Here is a 16,635-nt window from a genome sequence, read left to right as displayed (position 1 = left end):
TAAGCTGGCTGTTTTTTCATTAATGGATCTCAAAACACACAGTTTCACTACCACCGCATCACCATTACGTGCACATCAGGTACTTCCGGCTGTCAAATCACTACATGTACAAAATATGCTGAATACAAGTATGCTATAACCTTAATACAAGAAAGCTTTTTTTTTGTGTGCGCGTGCTTTGAGAAGGTTTGTCTGGAGGATTTTAGGGCAGATTTGTTTTTTTGTACATTAAATCTCTGAAGCATTCTGTGGGACAAATACTAGTCAAACATATCTCAAGAATTCAGCTGAGGCTTTGTCCGTGCTAGAGTAGGAGGCCTGACTGCGGCTGATGTTGATTAAAACTGGCTGGGTTGTATCTAACTTAGATAAAGATGCATCCAGACAGACTTTGGTTGCGAGCTTTCTTGTAAGGTTCACTGTAAGGTTTTAAAAGCCACATTGCTGCATCTTCCCAATACTGTTAGTCTTAATTTAGCTGACCCAGGTAAGCCGAGTGACCCAAAAATGCCACAGCCATACCTTCTTACCAGAAAAAAGTGACGTGAAGTGTATTATTGGACCAACTTTGGAGTCTACTTTTACAAAGCAAGCTGCAACACTCATTTAACTTCATCATAAATTGTCAGAAAGTGGAAAAATGAAGGGCAGGGTCTGCTAATCAGCATCTTTGTCTCCTATATGGTCTTGCTATCTTACTGCAAAAACCATCTTGTGGGATTTATTCCACTGGTTTCAGTTGTTCATTGCAGACTACCAGAAAACATTGTGTGGTGGCATGATAACTGGAGATACCTGCTGCTTATACATTTATTGCACATCTGCTGACAGTGCTGTTTATGAGATTTGTGACCCGGTTGCCTCAGATCCAACACGCTCTCTGGGGCAACTGTGTGCAAACAGGCACATGTGAAGATCTGCCCTGTATAAACGCCAAGTTTTGTGCACACGGAGGGTGCTCCGCTAGTGAGATTTGAACAGTTTCTGGAGGGGGGACATCATGTCCCTTATACCCAAACAACTGATGATGCAGTTAGAGACCTTTCTCACAGTTGTAACTTAAATACTTGCTTTGCCAGGCAAACAAGTGGGCAACAGAAGAGAATTGATCAGCTTGGGATTTCAGTTTTTCCCAAGGAAGTGAGCTGCGGCTGAACATAAGAACAGCAGAGGTACAATGTAACAGAAAACATTTGTGGTACAGAATACTCAGCCACATGGCGTTAGGGTAGGACAGAGAACTGAACCCAGCCCCAGCAAGCTGTTAGGTGATACCAGAAGACAATAGTAATAGTTTAGGCTATTGTCCCTTCCTCACTCCCCTCTCACCCTCCTCCCCCCCTTTTTTTTTTTTCCTTCCCAGAACCCTACAAGGGTTTTGGTCAAACATTCTCACCAGTAGATAAATACTTCACTGTTTATCCTGCTAGCAATGCTAATCTGCTTTTAGGAGTACTTTATGGAAACCTTGGGAGCAGATAAGAGTGCAGACAGTCGCTTGCACACAGTTGTGAACAGTTGACATTTGCTGGTCAGACAGAGACTTACCTCCCGGTCATCAAATTCACAGTACTGCAGATCCCAGGAAGTTGACAACGTCCTTACACAAGCATACGTGTTGTTATAGGAATCTTCACAGACGCAGTCTGGGAAGCAGTGCTGTGAAGCCAGCAGTGAACAAAAACTTCAGAGCAGGAAAAAAAGATGAACTAGCAATCCTTTCCCTAGGGTCTATACCAGCTCAAGCCAACTGCAGTTAACTGATGAAAACCAGGATCTTAGTCCAACACATGCAAGTCTCCACTGGAGATTTTAAGCAAAAACTCAGCTCTTCTGAAGTCGAGAAAGCATTGTTATTAAACTCACCATGACTCAGTGGATTTTGTCTGGGAAGCAAATATACACACATTGAAGAGAACAGCACAACACACCCTACTAAAGACATCTACTTGGATGCTTTACTTAAAGCAAACCTTCTTTGATTCAGGAAGTAGCTAGAGACTTAAATAATAGTCACAGATAAGGACCGTGTGACGAGGTCACTGGAATTTTAGGAAGAACATGATGTTGCTGCAGCCCACTTTGCCAAGCCCACACCTTCCTGCCTATTTCTCCAGCCCTGAGGCCCTATAGATCACAATCACAGATTCCCATTGAAAGGGTGACTGTGTTCTGTATGGTCAAATGGACACATCAGTTCCACATGGATGTATGGCCCCCTCCAATTCTTAAATGCTGCACAGGACCTACAGAGCTAGCTCCCACTTACCAAGACACTGGGAGCTTACTTATAGAACCAGGTTAGTCCACACGGCAAAGAAGTTCAATTCAGCAGTTATTTTCTAATATTAACAGATCTTATTTTGCTTACCGTGACTCCAGGTCCTAGACCAGGACAGGTAGGATCACTGCCGTTGTATCCTTCTCCTTGGTACTCCACCAAGAAGTCTGATCTCCATGTCACATTTTTGTCTCCTCTCTAGGAGAAGAGGTTAACATGACTTAGCATCCACTGCATTGTAAAACAGAAGAAATTCTCCGTGCCTGGTATAACACTAATGCTACTCACTGCTTACAAGGCAGTTTGAGTTGTGGTCTCTAGATTGAGTCAGTCTTAAAACAATATTTAGCCTTAGGTTAGAATGTCTGCTGGAAATGGAAGACAAGGACCCAACTCCAAAAGACATTAGCATACCTTCTTGTGAGGGTTTAAAGTGCTATCTTCAATTTATAAAGCATCGTGCAGTAATAGCAAACAGGAGCCACACGGCCAGATCCTACTGTATTACAGACAAGATCCCTGTAACGAGGCTGTTTCTCTCTGGTTTATCAGGCTACCGCAACAGATGGAAAAAGGTACCCTTTGCGTATAAAAAGATAAACAGCTTTAAGAAGCAACTAAGTTTTAAGCTGCTCTATTTGTAGCTGCATTTTAAAAGACAGAGGGAGAGGGAAGTTTAAAGTTAATAAACGGCATGATCACAGGCATATGCAGCAAAACAATGAGTTTCACAGTTTTGATTCCATCAGAGTTTAAACTAGACGCCTTTTACCTGCTTCTGTCTAAAGAACAGCTTAAGGTTTGGATACAAGGTTTTAAAAGCAAAGCACTGTTTTAAATCTGGATGATCTCCTGCGCTTCCAAGTAAGCTGCCTTCAATTTATAGACTAAACTTAATTAAAACTAAAAGGATCAACTGCAAGCAGCTTTATTTAAATAGGCTTCTGCTCACTTATAGGAAAGGTCAGGTTTACTTTATAAAACACCACATGCATTTTTCCAGAATTTATGGTGAAACACTAGTTTTACTGAAAATTGAGGCAAGCCAAAGATTTAAATGAGTAGTCTGCTTTTCTCCGATGTCTATGCTAAGCAATCCTAAGGAAAAGGAGAGGGAGCATGCAAGGTGGAAACAACAGACAGCCTTCAAAACAGGAATTATTACAAATGGCAGCATTAGCCAAAGGATGACACAGCTTTCTATTACAAAATGACCACAAAGTCGTAGGGCTTACGAAAATACATCTGCATTTAAACAAGGTATCTACTTTTTTCTCTAAGCTATGAACATCCCATGTGAAAATGACATCAAGGGAAGAATCTGGGTTATGAATCAACCTAGTCTATCGAAGGAAGTACTATTCACTGTGAAGAATAACCCCTGCAAAAATTACTGATTTTTATCCCTGTCCGTCTACTTACCAACAGCGGCAATAGTGACATCCCATCCATCTGGGTCTTATTCAAGTCATACCCCGCAATATCCAGAATAGTGGGACCCAAATCAATATTTGCAACAAGCATCTGCAGGGTGAGGAAAACTTACTTCAGAAGACCAGAACCTAACAGATGTAATAACAAGACTTCTGTATTTTAAGTACTTGTAATTTTACGTACACCTAAACACTACTTAATTTCACCTTTATAGGCTGACCCTGTAATATTCAAAAGCAACATCAGGGTCTTTGGAAAGTGAGCTTCACACTTTGTTTATTTTTGTAGCCTGCAACTACTTAAATTTACTGATCCGAGCAAAAGCACACAGCTTTTCTGAATGAGGTCTTTGCACTTCCTACTACTCCATATATTTAATTTCATTGATACATATATACGTAGGAGGATAAATTATTACCTAACGTTGATAATACCTGTGAAACAATATTAAAAGTAAATCCGTACTCTGATTTCACTTCTTTCTTACCTTGTTTGTCTGGTTTGGTTTTATCCCTGGTCCTCGAACTAGCAACGGGACTTTGATATCAAATTCATACAGCTGCCGTTTGTCTATTGGCAAAGAAAACTGGCCTGTACGATAGAAAATCGAAGAAGTCAAATGGCTTCTTGATTTACATTTTAAGAGTCTTGTGTTACATAATTTCCAGCAACCAGTTTTAAGAAGCCAGAAGAGGTTCTTAACCTGAACTATGTTAACAAAGTGGAGGACAGGAACAAACAACATCAAGTATAACAAACAAACAACAAACAAGTATAAGCCATATCTTACAAAGTTTAACAGTTTAGCTACTGCATTTTTAGTTGTACAACATGATACAGACAGGTCTTCAACAGATTTTTACTAGTTAACTCTTTCATGGCAGCTTTTCCTACAGAACAGAGACCCTTCCTCCATTTCTGTCCTAATTTTATGTATACCAGGATACAGTGGTAGAGATTAATGCCAAAACCCGCAACCAAACAAAAATCAAACAAACAATAAAATCCGAAAACACCCCATACTGCAACTCCAGATTATTTTGCAGATCAAATCAGTACTTCTCATGTCTACAGTTTTCTGTATCTGCTGTTCCCATTTTCTGGAGTGGTCATGAGGGTGAAGTGTAATGCAATTCCTGGATCTTCTACAAATGTGGAGTAAGCAGTGAAAATTTTACCAGTGTGGTAGCCATTGTCTGATGTGTAAAAGATGTACGTGTTGTCTAATTCTCCATTCAGTTCCAGTTTCTTGACTAGTTTCTCTACCAGGTCATCTACGGAGAGCAGAGTTTGCCACCTATACAGAAACAAAGTAATTCATATAAGAGTATGAAAAATTTAGAATAATTCTGACTGCAGGTACGGCGTTCCTATTCTGCTTCAAGTCAACAGTGTATGCACTGTAAGTGGATTATTTGCCTTGCAAATTCTGAAAACAATAGATTGCTACATGGTACTTTTTGAAGCTGCAATTTAAGATAGAAAGAGACTGTTTGTCTTCAGTTCTTGTTGATTTGGTTCTGTAGTGTCTGAGAAAGACGTCAAAATGCTGATTACTTCTTATCTGGAGACAGTCAAGACCAGCTTTGAAACAACACGGTGGGAAAGAGTCGGAATTATCTCCTGCAAGGTCACTTGTTATTAGTTCTTTATATGTAGTTTTTAATATTAAAATACAAGACTGCCAGGAATTTAATTGTCTATATGGGATCCTTTCCGCTTGAAAACTGCATCAGCTATTTTTTATTACTCATGTAATATCAGGGTCCATTATTCCAGGGTCTCTAACACCTTGAACAGCTACAAGTTATTTTTTCCTTTGTCACAGGGTTTGCTGTTGAGACAAGTGACTGCTTCTGATAAGTCAATAACAAGCCTCCACAGACTAGTATTATGCTGAATTAACTAGAGGTATTCAATTCTTGGATCCTGTTGTCCCCAAGCTTAATTTAAGATATTGTTGCATAATTTTACCTACATGTTTTTTTTTTTATAAAGCAAGAGCCTGAAAAAAATTGGTCTTCCATCTCTGAAGTGACAAGTGAAAGCCTGATAACCGCTCAAAATGGAGTTTAACACTTAAAGTTAAGCTTCTGTTTGTTTCAGAGCTTTTAAAGAAAATGCACCTAGAATGCAAAGAAATACCTTTCCTTTCTATTAAAAAGAGGGAACAAGTTGCATCTTCACATTATTCCCCACATCCCCTTTTATAAAAGGGAATCAAGCAACTGCCTTGGCCAGTCAGGTGTTCCCATATAAAAAGACCACAGACTGAGAGCCAAGGTTAATAAATCAGATTAGCTGGCAGATGCCACATACATCATGTAAGTACCTGGAATTCAAGTGAAGTAGAAGGTAAGGCCATTTTTTTATGAAAATCTGTTGTGCACCGAAAGAGAAGCAGTAGAGATACTGAGCACGATTGGTTTTTTTTTATGATAAATGGTGGCAGCATTTGGGAGCAAAATATTTCTGAAGTGAATGACAAGCTTCTTTGCAAAAAAGTAAACAGAGAGTCAGGTCTGCTCAGACAGATGCCAGAGAACTATTACAGGTAATTTGACATCTACTGTCAGGTTTATCACAGCTCTTTTAAAAAAATAACTTTTCTTTTTTTAAGAAACAATAGAAGGTCTGAGTAGAAATCTTAAGCAACAAAAATAAATTCTTACCGCTTTCTATAAGCATCATCAAGAAACTGTATTGAAGAGTTAGTCATTGGAGTCTTTGCTTGTCGAATTAACCAGTGCTTGTTCTAAAGAAAAAAAGACAAAAAGATTAGTGTAGGAGAGAAGTACCAGCTTTTATACCCTTCTTAGACCAACTACAATGGAATTGTTGTTTAGGGTAAAACATCCACATGATTCCTGTGAAAGAGCCAGGCAATGCTGTCAGACTGACCTGACTTTGATTTTCCCTCTTGGGTCATGTAAAATCTAAGTTGCAAGAGTAGAATATGTTACAGCTCCATTATGCTCAGCCCTTGGTAAGAAGAAAATAGCTGTGGATTTTTTCAAAGCAGTTGAGGGAAGAAATTTGTGAAAGGAGCTAGGGAAGGCTCTCCCAGAGATAACAGTCTGATGGCCTGCGACAGGTCTGATGAAAATGATCTAAGGATTGAGCAGCATTGTAAGATTGGACTTGGTGGCCAAAGTGAGGTCTTTTTGGGACTAAGATTGGTGAGCATCCTAACATAGAGAGGTAGGGAGAAACTCCTGCATCAAAAACAATTAGGACTAGCTAATTTATAGACAGGTGAGGACAGAGATATGTGACAGTGCCACTATCAGATTCTTGGTAGGCTATGAACTCAGGGCTGGAGACTACTGAGGAGAGCAGAAAAATTACCATTTTATTTGGATTTTTTGACTCCAGAACAAGAGCATTTCTGTAACTGAAGCATTATTGACTCTTCTACCCACATCCCCAACTCTCAGAAACAGCCCCTCCCTTTCTCCCTCCACCCATCCCCCCGAAGTAACCGAGATGATTGAACTCCTATGAAAAGTGATAATCCCACATCCTGGAGCACCAGTCTGAACTGGGTCAGCTGCTGTACACGTACATGGGAAAGTCAGTTGTGAACAACCTGAAGGTTAGCATTAGTGGGGAGCAGAATAAAGGAGAAAGTCATGTCAGTGCAGCTTTACACTTTTTCATTTAGTAGGTCAGAGATGACCCTCTCATCACCCTCAGCTTGAGCCTGTATTTATTTAGTTGGTCACTCCTCTCAGTACAGCCTCTCCTTATGCAATTTCCCTCCCGTCACAAGCGAATGACTCTGAACGGGCTCAGGCTTTAGGAACTCACAATGAAGTGACTCATATCTCCTGCAATTCTTCAGTTCTGTTTTCTGTTCTTGCCGACTGAAGGAAAGATTTTCGGCATGGAGACTTACTACCACGTCCAGTTTATTTTAATTCAGTTGTATTCAGATGTCTCTTTTATAGTAATTGTAAAACAATTCTCTGGAGAGACGCTAAGTCTGTCTCAGCAAGAAAACACAGCATGATTAAGACTGAACATCTAGGTTGTGTGTTGGTTGAGAGAGGAAAAAGTAAGGAAAGACATCACAAACCCCATCCCCAGCTCAGCAGAAGCTCTTCAGAGAACAAAGGAGCTGGCAATGTCACCTGTGCACCAGCCACCTTTCACAAGAGGTGGGCTTAGGAGAGGCCCTCCATAAGGCACAACTATGCTGGGTAACTCATGCGGATTAGTCACCTAGTGCAGTCTTCCTCTTTTCTGGAGTATTTTGTTCTTCCTACCTTTCTCTGAAGTTTCAAAAACTTCACACAGCACCTAAACACCTTTGCGTATTTCAATAACCTTGACACTGACTCAGAGTCCTCAAATCTGCTTCCCTGTCAGTCCCTGTCAAGTCTCTTTCACCAGTTACATACAAAACTGTCCAGCAATCCTGCTGCCTCCCTGTGTCCCATTCTCAAAGAAATTTTAGGATATCTTGAGACAGCATACCATATCTTGCAAGCAGAATCTGAACACAGTTGTGCTCCGAATGTGCAGGAAAAACAATTCATGCAAGAGAAATACCCAACACATATCTTAATCAGCTTATCTCTCAGAACAGCTTAGATAAAACACTTGTCCGGGCTATCAGTAGTCCTGCTTGGGAAACCAGACAGTTACCCATGAGATATAGTTCATAGCTGAGGATCCTAAGCAGAAATTAAAGCACACATCACTGGTCAGAGTCTGACAACAGCTTAACTCTTGTTTTTCACGCAGACACTCTGCCTAGATGGCTCCTTTTAGTACCCCTTGCCCACACGCTGGCTAAGGAAGCTAGCCAACATTAATTTAGGAATCAAGACTGTACAATGCAAGACTGTCTAGCAAGCATTACAACATCAATGACTTGAGGGTCTGAGCCTACGTACATGGTTACTGCTATTGCAGGAATTGTGCTTGCCCTAGAAAACAGTGAAGCTCAAAGAAGAGTTAGGCTTCAAGATCGCAACACTGCCTATTACAGAAATGCACACTGTTAATGATCGTAGCTATTTTGTGTCTAGGAAGAAGGGTAATGCCAGTCTGTTCCCATTGTGAAACCTAATAAAACTGCTGTATCCACAGATATTAACTACTAAACATTAAGTCAGTCTGGTATTTTGCTTTGTATTATATAGGCATACGCAGAGCTTTTGCCCCACATAAGGGAACTCCCACAACTTTTTTTGTCTAGCTGCTGACTTTGCTCGTCAAGTTATTTCTGGCTTACTATTTTAAAAGCATTCAGTTATTACAGCAATGAAGTCTAAGACAAAGTTAGGGATCCTTTTTTGGAGGAAAAGAATGTCTGATTCCCATGCCCTAGTTCAAAACTTCATAAGTTGGGCTATAGTATTCGTTACTGCTTACAGTCTTTTTCTCCCCTATCATTCATGTTTTTATATCATGCTGAGAAGCACATGGTCATTTTGCAAACTACAATCCTCAGCTAAAAAACAAGTTTCACCCTGTAGTACGAGAGTCACAGTGACCTTAGAAGAGGTATCACCGTGCTGCTCCAGACAGGCATTTAGGCAACGGTATCGTTTAACATTAGGAACAAATCTTGAAGTGAATCAGTTGAACACTGAACAGTAGCAAGTTCTACGTTTTAAACTAATTGAATGAAACCCACAAAATCTTTGGAAGTTAAACATCTCACCAGATTAACGGCTTGCGACTTTCACTTTCACTTACTGGCCGAGTAAGTAGCAGCGGATTAGCCTGAGCTAGACCATATTTGGCCAAGTTTACTGGCAGTGGAAGGTACTGCCCTGCCACAAGGATGTCTGCGAGTTGGTAACATTAGGCTCCGCCACTCTGGTTACAGGTTACTTCAACAAATGAAAGGCAAGTTCTCGAAGTCCTTAGTGACCCTGGGCCCTGTGGTTCATGATTTCACAAAGTCCTCTGGTTAGCTTGATATGCTTGTTGACTAGGGGCAGCTTTGCTATAAGCTCAAGTAATCGACCACCCGTCAACATGAGCAGATGTGAGCAGGAAGACAGGGCTCTCATCACTCTTCACCTGAGCCTTTGTGCAGCACGCTACCTTTGTGTTCTCCTGAACATACTGAGAGCAATGAAAGAACATTTTAAGAGCTTCAGAACAGTCTGGAAATTGGAGGAGGAATTAACTTTTTTCCATTTATCATTCATAATTCCATTGCACTGCCTTATTTTTGCCACCACACTATTTTTTTTATTTATTTACAAGATACTAGTATGTAAATATCCCAAAGTCACAACAAACATCTCTTATGCTGAAAGGCTGACTAATGTAACTAAATAACCAGTAGTCGTCGTATTAGCCTATTCTTTTCACTGTTTAAACTTAACATGCAAGTCAGGGTCATTGCCTACTGCTCTCACAAACTAGTAGAATAACCTACGCAGATTCTTGCTCGTTAGCTTACCTTTCCATGAATATTAAAATTGCCGTTTCTTGGTGCACTGACATTCTGAAAGCTCTTCGTGTACTGTGGAGCAGCTGTCCAAGGGGAGTGCGGTGCTGGGGTTGAGATCATCATAAAGAAAGGCTCGAAATTAGATTTATATTCCAAGAAGTCCAATGACATGTTGGCCTGTGAACAGTTTTGTTGGAGAAGAAAAGTCATACCTCCAAAGGAAAACAGCAAGTATTTGAAAAATCCAAACTAGACTTTCGTAACTTATTTAGAGCTTAGTTAGTACCAGGAACATTTAAACTCTTTCAGAAACTTATTGCTTGCTCATCTACAAATGTCCAGAAGAACTGCTCAGTGATAAAAAAAATAATCTCAAGTGCTAGTGTTAAACAAATAATTTGTCCCCCATCTCTGAACGGCTTTCGACTTCAGACCTTTGCATTATTTAGACCTAGAAAGCTCATCAAAAGTTTATGCTTATTCCAAGTATCAATAAAATCCACCTAACACAGTCTGAGTCTTTCTGAGGCTCTCAGATGCCATCTCCTGCCTGACAGATCACAGCTTAGCAGTTTCAAATGTCTTCAGAAATAGCTATAGTTCTGAAAGTTTTTCAGCCCCACTGTTTGCAGTGTAGGGTCACTCTGTAGCAAGCTCTTACTTTCTAAGTAGAGCCACATTTCTGCTGGTGAAGCCAGAACCTCTAGTGAAGGAGTGCCAGACTCCACTCGACTTTCATCTTCGTTTCAAGTAGCAAGTTAGAAGAGATTGCAAGTTCCGTTTTGGCCTTCCTTTGGTTAGCCTTTGAAATGAAAGCTTCAAAGCTACTATTCACAGGTGAGTTCTTCACTATTCAAATCTTGCAACATTTTCCTTTCCTGTCTGATTAGTATACACCATTTTGGATATCCTTTTCTTTCCCTAGAAGAAACAATATAGTAGGAATTCCCTCTTCTTCCTTCCTCCTAACTTGTACATCTAAGCAAGTAGGGCTGGACTTCAGTTACATGACAGAGTTAAGGGAGAATAAGAACAGTGTGAAGTTCGAAAACCTGGTTCAGAAACCAGTACAATGTAGGTAAACTCATAGAGGTAGTCAACTTAGATTTTGTTAGGAGCGTAAACTGCAACATGTCAGGGCTGCAGTAGACAGATTCTGGTGTTCAGCCCAGACGTTCTTAGTCAGGACAAGCTTGTGCATCACATCAAGAACACAGGGACTTTGCACAAGCAATTTACTCCAGTGCACAGCCCATTGAGTGAATTAAACTCAAACGCTAGCTCTGAAATGATGAATACATATTTGGTAACTACAGGCAGAAGGTAGTATGCAACACACTGAAAATCCTAATACACTGCTGTATCAATAAGTAACACGCCACAAGTAAGAGATTTATGCACCGATGACCTGTTGGTCAAAATGCTTACGAGCTGCTGAAGGATCAAGAGAGGCTAGTACAACGCCAATAACAGGACACTCTCGCTTCTGGCTTATCAATTCCAATCTAGCTTTAGACAGTGTAAATCTAAATTTAATCAGACAGCTGTTCAGTACCCTAAGAAACATCAATCAGTTCTGTTCCTAGTAAGCAGCTGTCCATGTTCAAGAACCCACTGGAATCAAACTCATTAGGGTCTCAGCGGAAAACTAGAAATTGACTGCACGAGGGGACTTCTCAGAGAAGAATTTTCCCCGAATGCTGCACGCGAGCTCCCAGCACCACCTACTCATATGCTGTAATAGCATGTCAAATTAAAACTCCAGCTTGGTGGGCAGGGGGAACACATCCTCCCCCAAAAAAAACCCTCCAAGCTGGTATTACTTGCTAAACAGGGCCCCAAGAGAGGTAAGGTAACTCTTCCAACTTTCCTTTAAGTATTTTTTATCTTTGTTACCTCTCTTAACCTTAAGAGGATAAAGAGGCTAAAGACTCCCCTTGTCAGCTACACATTTTGTCACAGTCCATACATTGCTGTCACACAGTACGAAGGATTGATTTGCCTTTGATATTTCCAAGTTATCAGTTTAACTAGTTAGAGATTACAAGATCCTGACACATCATAATATCTAACAAACAAAACACAGTGTAAAGTTATTTTTATATGCTTAACTTCCCACTGAAATCTTGGCTCAGTTAATCTGTTACCCAAGTTGTGTATTGTAATGAAATACATCCTTCTATGAAGTAATTTAAGACATTGCCTACATACATCATGTTCCTCACGCACCACAGCGGTCAGTATTAACCTCTCAGTGAGGCTACCGGCTAGCAACTGGGCAGCTGGAATCCCTTTCTTCTCCACAGCTCATACACACAAACTTGTCATTTCTAAATATACCCAGAATCTTGCTCTGCTGATTAATGCCCACCCACCATCACGACAGCACAATCATGTATTTATGATGCCTAACAAATTATCAGCCCCAGCCCTCCCCAAGCCCCCAAGCATGAGGCATTATCTCGTCATAAGCAGCTCCTGTAACACAGGTGTTGCAAAATTTCTTACCAGTACATCTGTCAGATAATCTACACTGTAGTTCTCACCATGCCTTCGTGCTTTGCCATTGACTGAAAGAGTATAGTTGTAGTACTTTGAATTTTTCTCCTGTGAAAAAGAAAAGCCGTGTGCATATTTACGCAAAGTAACATGTACATTGATTACTTGAAAGAATCAAAACGAGCTGCCAACAAGCAGCAGTCAAATAGGTTATAAGCATCTGTCACAAGGACACCACAGGAATTTTGAGAACTGGTCTTCAACAACAAAACTTATCTTGGTGCCATCTCACATTGCTTTGGCTTTAACAAATAGGGGTTTTTTTCCCCAGGCACCTTAGTAGGAGTAGCCTTTGTGAAAGCCAAGGACCCGATATGTAATAAAGGAAAAAAGGGAAGAAAATTTGCTTTAAGTTGTTAGATGCTCTTTGCCCGCTCTTTCACGACCAGCAAAGTTAGGACATGAGTTGTATTACGAAGCAACTGAAATTAAGTATTTGAAAAAAACCAACAGTCACGTACCAAAGCATACCAGAAACTCCATCCAGGAGGAACATGACCTACTCCCCCCGCATCCTCTGCTCCGTACTGAAAAAAGAGAGACCATGACTCACAGTTTCAATTATGATGAATAAAAGCTAGAAATTATGGTTCATATTCATATGCCTTATTCAACACTAGTCAGAAACTGCATTGAGCCAAATTCGATTTCGGAATGGAAAAACCCAAACATATATGCATATAAAACCATATATACAGCCTGTTAAGAGACCAGGGTTAAATAACTAGAAAGACAGTAACCGAAAGCTTGGCATTCATCAATAAAATTTCAATTTTATTCTCTGCACGTGAAAATATGCAGAGATCCTGGAGAACATATGGTACATCATCAGGGGATGAGAGGTGATCAAAACACGCATGCGACAAGATGCTCTTAGGTTTTGTGATAGCAGTTCACAAGATATTAAAGAAAATTTTACATACACCAACAGCTTCCATCATCCTCCCCATCAAGGGGGTGAGAACTTCCAAGCAATGCCAGCCTCTTGTCACCTCAGTGCCAAATAGTCTGCAACAACTAGCCTTTAAGCCAGCACAAAAAGGGAAGTAGCTGCTGAATCAGTGCCAAACTCAAAACAGAGGGTGCCTCAGAGCAACACAACGGCTTTTCTCAGGGCCGCCCGCTCCCATCTTCATGGCTTGCCTAACTGCAGGGACAGCAGACTGTGCTGAGTCAAGGGATGCTCGGAGGAAGCCAGGTAAGTTTCCCCTCCCCTAGCTGCCTCAGTAACATCAGCAGAAACAAGTTTGTGCCTGGCTATGAAAATTCACGTTCCATTATTCTACCACCAACATTTTCCACCAAGAGATGCAAGGAAAATAATGCTGTTAAGAACCCGGAAAGTCATCTAGCTCCAAATACAATTCCATCACACAAGAGGAACACCTGATCTTAGAGCTTTCAGCACTGAATTTTACAGCTTACCACAGACTACTACAAATCACAGCTTAGTTAAAAACAGAAAAAAAACCCAAAAGCACACACACACAATGATTCAATAATAAAGTGCTGGGTAACCTCTGTAAAGATCTCCAATACTACCTGTTCCCCCAATAAATTTGCCTCAGTGGACATTTAATGCTTAAAATACCATATTAACTGCTAAAAAGAAATCCTCTGATTCAAGGGGATACATCAGTTAGGAATATTGAGACAAACCGATTTTTTTCTTTAATGTTATTTGTGCCTGGTCTGCCACTGGCTTGATGGCGTTCTTTAATAACACATGCCAATCATCTATCCATTTCCCCCAGTCATTAAAATCATCATGTCTAAAAATTAACACATCTGAACATACTAAAAAAAAAAGCTTTGGATTCCATCATCCTTTCAAAACTAACTTTTAAAAACATCTAGGCACCTACAGAACCTGATTTTAACCAAGTTAAAGACTTGAAATTTGCATCATATTTATCCCATCTTAGGAAAGAGAACTGTTCATCGAAATAACATGATTTTAAGCATTTTGGGGATGCACTATCAGCTACAAATATAAAAACCACTGAATGTGCTAGTAAGGTGTACAAATGCAAATGAACTGCATCTCAGTAAAAAAAAAAAAAGCACAAAATACCTCATTCAAATACTTTCCGGCAAAGAAGGTTTGATAACCACACATAGTTTTGAGCAGCGCTGGGAAGGTGTACGGCTCTTGAATCTTCTGCCATAACTTGCTGCTACAGTTTCCTTCCAGGGTGTTATTGACAACATGATGATTATGTGGGTATTTTCCTGTTAAAATGCTAGCTCGACTGGGACAGCAAAGTGCACTGGGAACGTACTGCAAAGACAGAATGAAGAGATACAAGACTGACAACGTAAAACGATTCTTCCTCAAAATGTATAGTTTTGAAATATCAGCTAATAGGTTGATTAAGAAGTTCACCAACACTAAAGCATGCTTTTTTTCTGGACGCACAGAACTACATCCCAAGTATTTTCACTAGTGAAAAGCGGCACATGAAACTGGTTTTAGGTTTCTGCAGCTTATGCCCTTCAACCTCCCCACCCCCCTCAGATTAGATGCAGTTCTTACACAATAGCAAGTATCCATAAAAGCACTGTTTGCCAGTTGATTAACTCTATTATTTAAGCCATAGCAATATATTAGAATACAAGAAGAATAAAGTGGTTTTTCAGCACGCATGAAGCTGAAAGTTTTAAGTGTCTTCTTCTAATGCTTCTCAGTTTGTAATAAAAATATTCTGATTATTCAGTTTTACTTTACAGCTTAAGGAAGTCAGCACAAGTACTTCTAGGAAGTGAAACTCTCCCTCTCAGATTCTGAACATGACCTAGAGCTATATTCATTTGGAGACCTAAAAGTAGTTAGGGGTTGAATTTAGAAAACCCAGACACATATGTACAGACTTCATAAAACTATTAGCTGTTCTGAGATTTCAGATTGCTTAAGACACAAACTACACAAATGCACATGCCTCAGAAGTTCCAAGAGTTAAGGTAAACACTTACTGCATTTAGGAAGGTTATTCCCATCTGTGCAATGAGAGCGTTAGTCTTCTTCAGGGGGGTCTGGAACAAAGATACCAAACCAAAATCAGCTAAAAACGTAAGGATGCTGGGTAAAGCAGCAAAGTTGAAGCAATCGTGTGACTACCTGAAAGAAGGCCCACCACCACAGCTTTTAGGCGCTGCCCAGACGAGCCCCCTCGGAGCACCTCTTCTCTGGGACGACCGCAGCAGTTACACCAAGTCAGCCCAGGAGAAAAACGGAGAGTTTTTGGGGACCACTTGCAGAGGCTGCGCTCAAGGAGCTCCAGCCTCGACCCGCCTGAGCCCCGGTGGCTTCCCAGGGCCGCCTCGCTCACCCGGGGAAGCCCATCACGACGCTCCCTTCGGCGGCCCCAGAGCACCACGCTCCCCTCGGGGGCAGCTCGGCCTGAGGCCGCGGGGAAGAGACCCCGTCCCCGGCTGCGGGTTGGGCCCTGGCCGCGCCGCTTGTCACCCCAGGCCTCCTCCTCGGCCGGGAAACCCTCGCCTCACGCCGGGCCCTCTCCACCCTCTCCCGGTGCCGGGCTGTGCACGCCCGGCGGGTGGCCAGCAGCCCCTGGGCGAGGACGCGGCCTCCCTCAACGCTCCCACCGACCCGCCCCCCCCCCCCCCCGCCCCGGGCCCAACCCGAGGGGAAGCCGGGGCAGCGGCGGAGTTACCATGCCGCCCAGGCAGACGTCCTGGTCGTCGGTGAGGATGAGCACCACGTTGGGCCTCCGCGCCTGCCGGGTTGCCCCCGCCGGGCTCAGCACCAGCAGGGCGGCCAGCGCCAGCCCCCGGGCCACGGCGGCGGGGGACATGGCGGAGCGGCGGGGATAGGCGGGAGGGACGGAGGGAGCCGGTGCCGCTCGACCCCCGCGGGGCGACGAGTGGCGGCGGAGAGCGGAGCCCCGAGCAGCAACGCGCGCGCCCGCCCCGCCCCCGGCATATG

At 41.9% G+C, this 16,635-nt stretch overlaps 2 protein-coding genes across 2 annotated transcripts in view; one reads left to right on the top strand and one right to left on the bottom strand.

Moving 5' to 3' along the window:
* Positions 1-5,500, top strand: part of LOC128902159 (adipocyte plasma membrane-associated protein-like) — a 22,398-nt gene extending 16,898 nt beyond the window's left edge. Inside the window, exon 10 of the mRNA XM_054184710.1 lies at positions 5,242-5,500. Coding sequence (XP_054040685.1) covers positions 5,242-5,360 — 119 coding nt within the window. The 3' untranslated portion in view covers positions 5,361-5,500. The remainder of the gene's footprint in view (positions 1-5,241) is intronic.
* The window catches only part of GNS (glucosamine (N-acetyl)-6-sulfatase), a 21,685-nt gene extending 5,050 nt beyond the window's left edge, over positions 1-16,635 (bottom strand). Inside the window, exons 1-12 of the mRNA XM_054184511.1 lie at positions 16,364-16,635; positions 15,666-15,725; positions 14,767-14,973; positions 13,154-13,219; positions 12,642-12,740; positions 10,143-10,310; positions 6,388-6,470; positions 4,894-5,012; positions 4,203-4,306; positions 3,704-3,805; positions 2,372-2,479; positions 1,549-1,659 (exon numbers count right to left, since the gene is read on the bottom strand). Of these exons, the coding sequence (XP_054040486.1) occupies positions 1,549-1,659; positions 2,372-2,479; positions 3,704-3,805; positions 4,203-4,306; positions 4,894-5,012; positions 6,388-6,470; positions 10,143-10,310; positions 12,642-12,740; positions 13,154-13,219; positions 14,767-14,973; positions 15,666-15,725; positions 16,364-16,504 (1,368 nt within the window). The 5' untranslated portion in view covers positions 16,505-16,635. The remainder of the gene's footprint in view (positions 1-1,548; positions 1,660-2,371; positions 2,480-3,703; positions 3,806-4,202; positions 4,307-4,893; positions 5,013-6,387; positions 6,471-10,142; positions 10,311-12,641; positions 12,741-13,153; positions 13,220-14,766; positions 14,974-15,665; positions 15,726-16,363) is intronic.

Source organism: Rissa tridactyla, chromosome 1 (genome assembly GCF_028500815.1).
Source record: "Rissa tridactyla isolate bRisTri1 chromosome 1, bRisTri1.patW.cur.20221130, whole genome shotgun sequence".
NCBI classification, from domain to species: Eukaryota; Metazoa; Chordata; class Aves; order Charadriiformes; family Laridae; genus Rissa; species Rissa tridactyla.
Note: the sequence above shows the minus strand (reverse complement) of the source record. Positions and strands in the feature narration are given on the sequence as shown.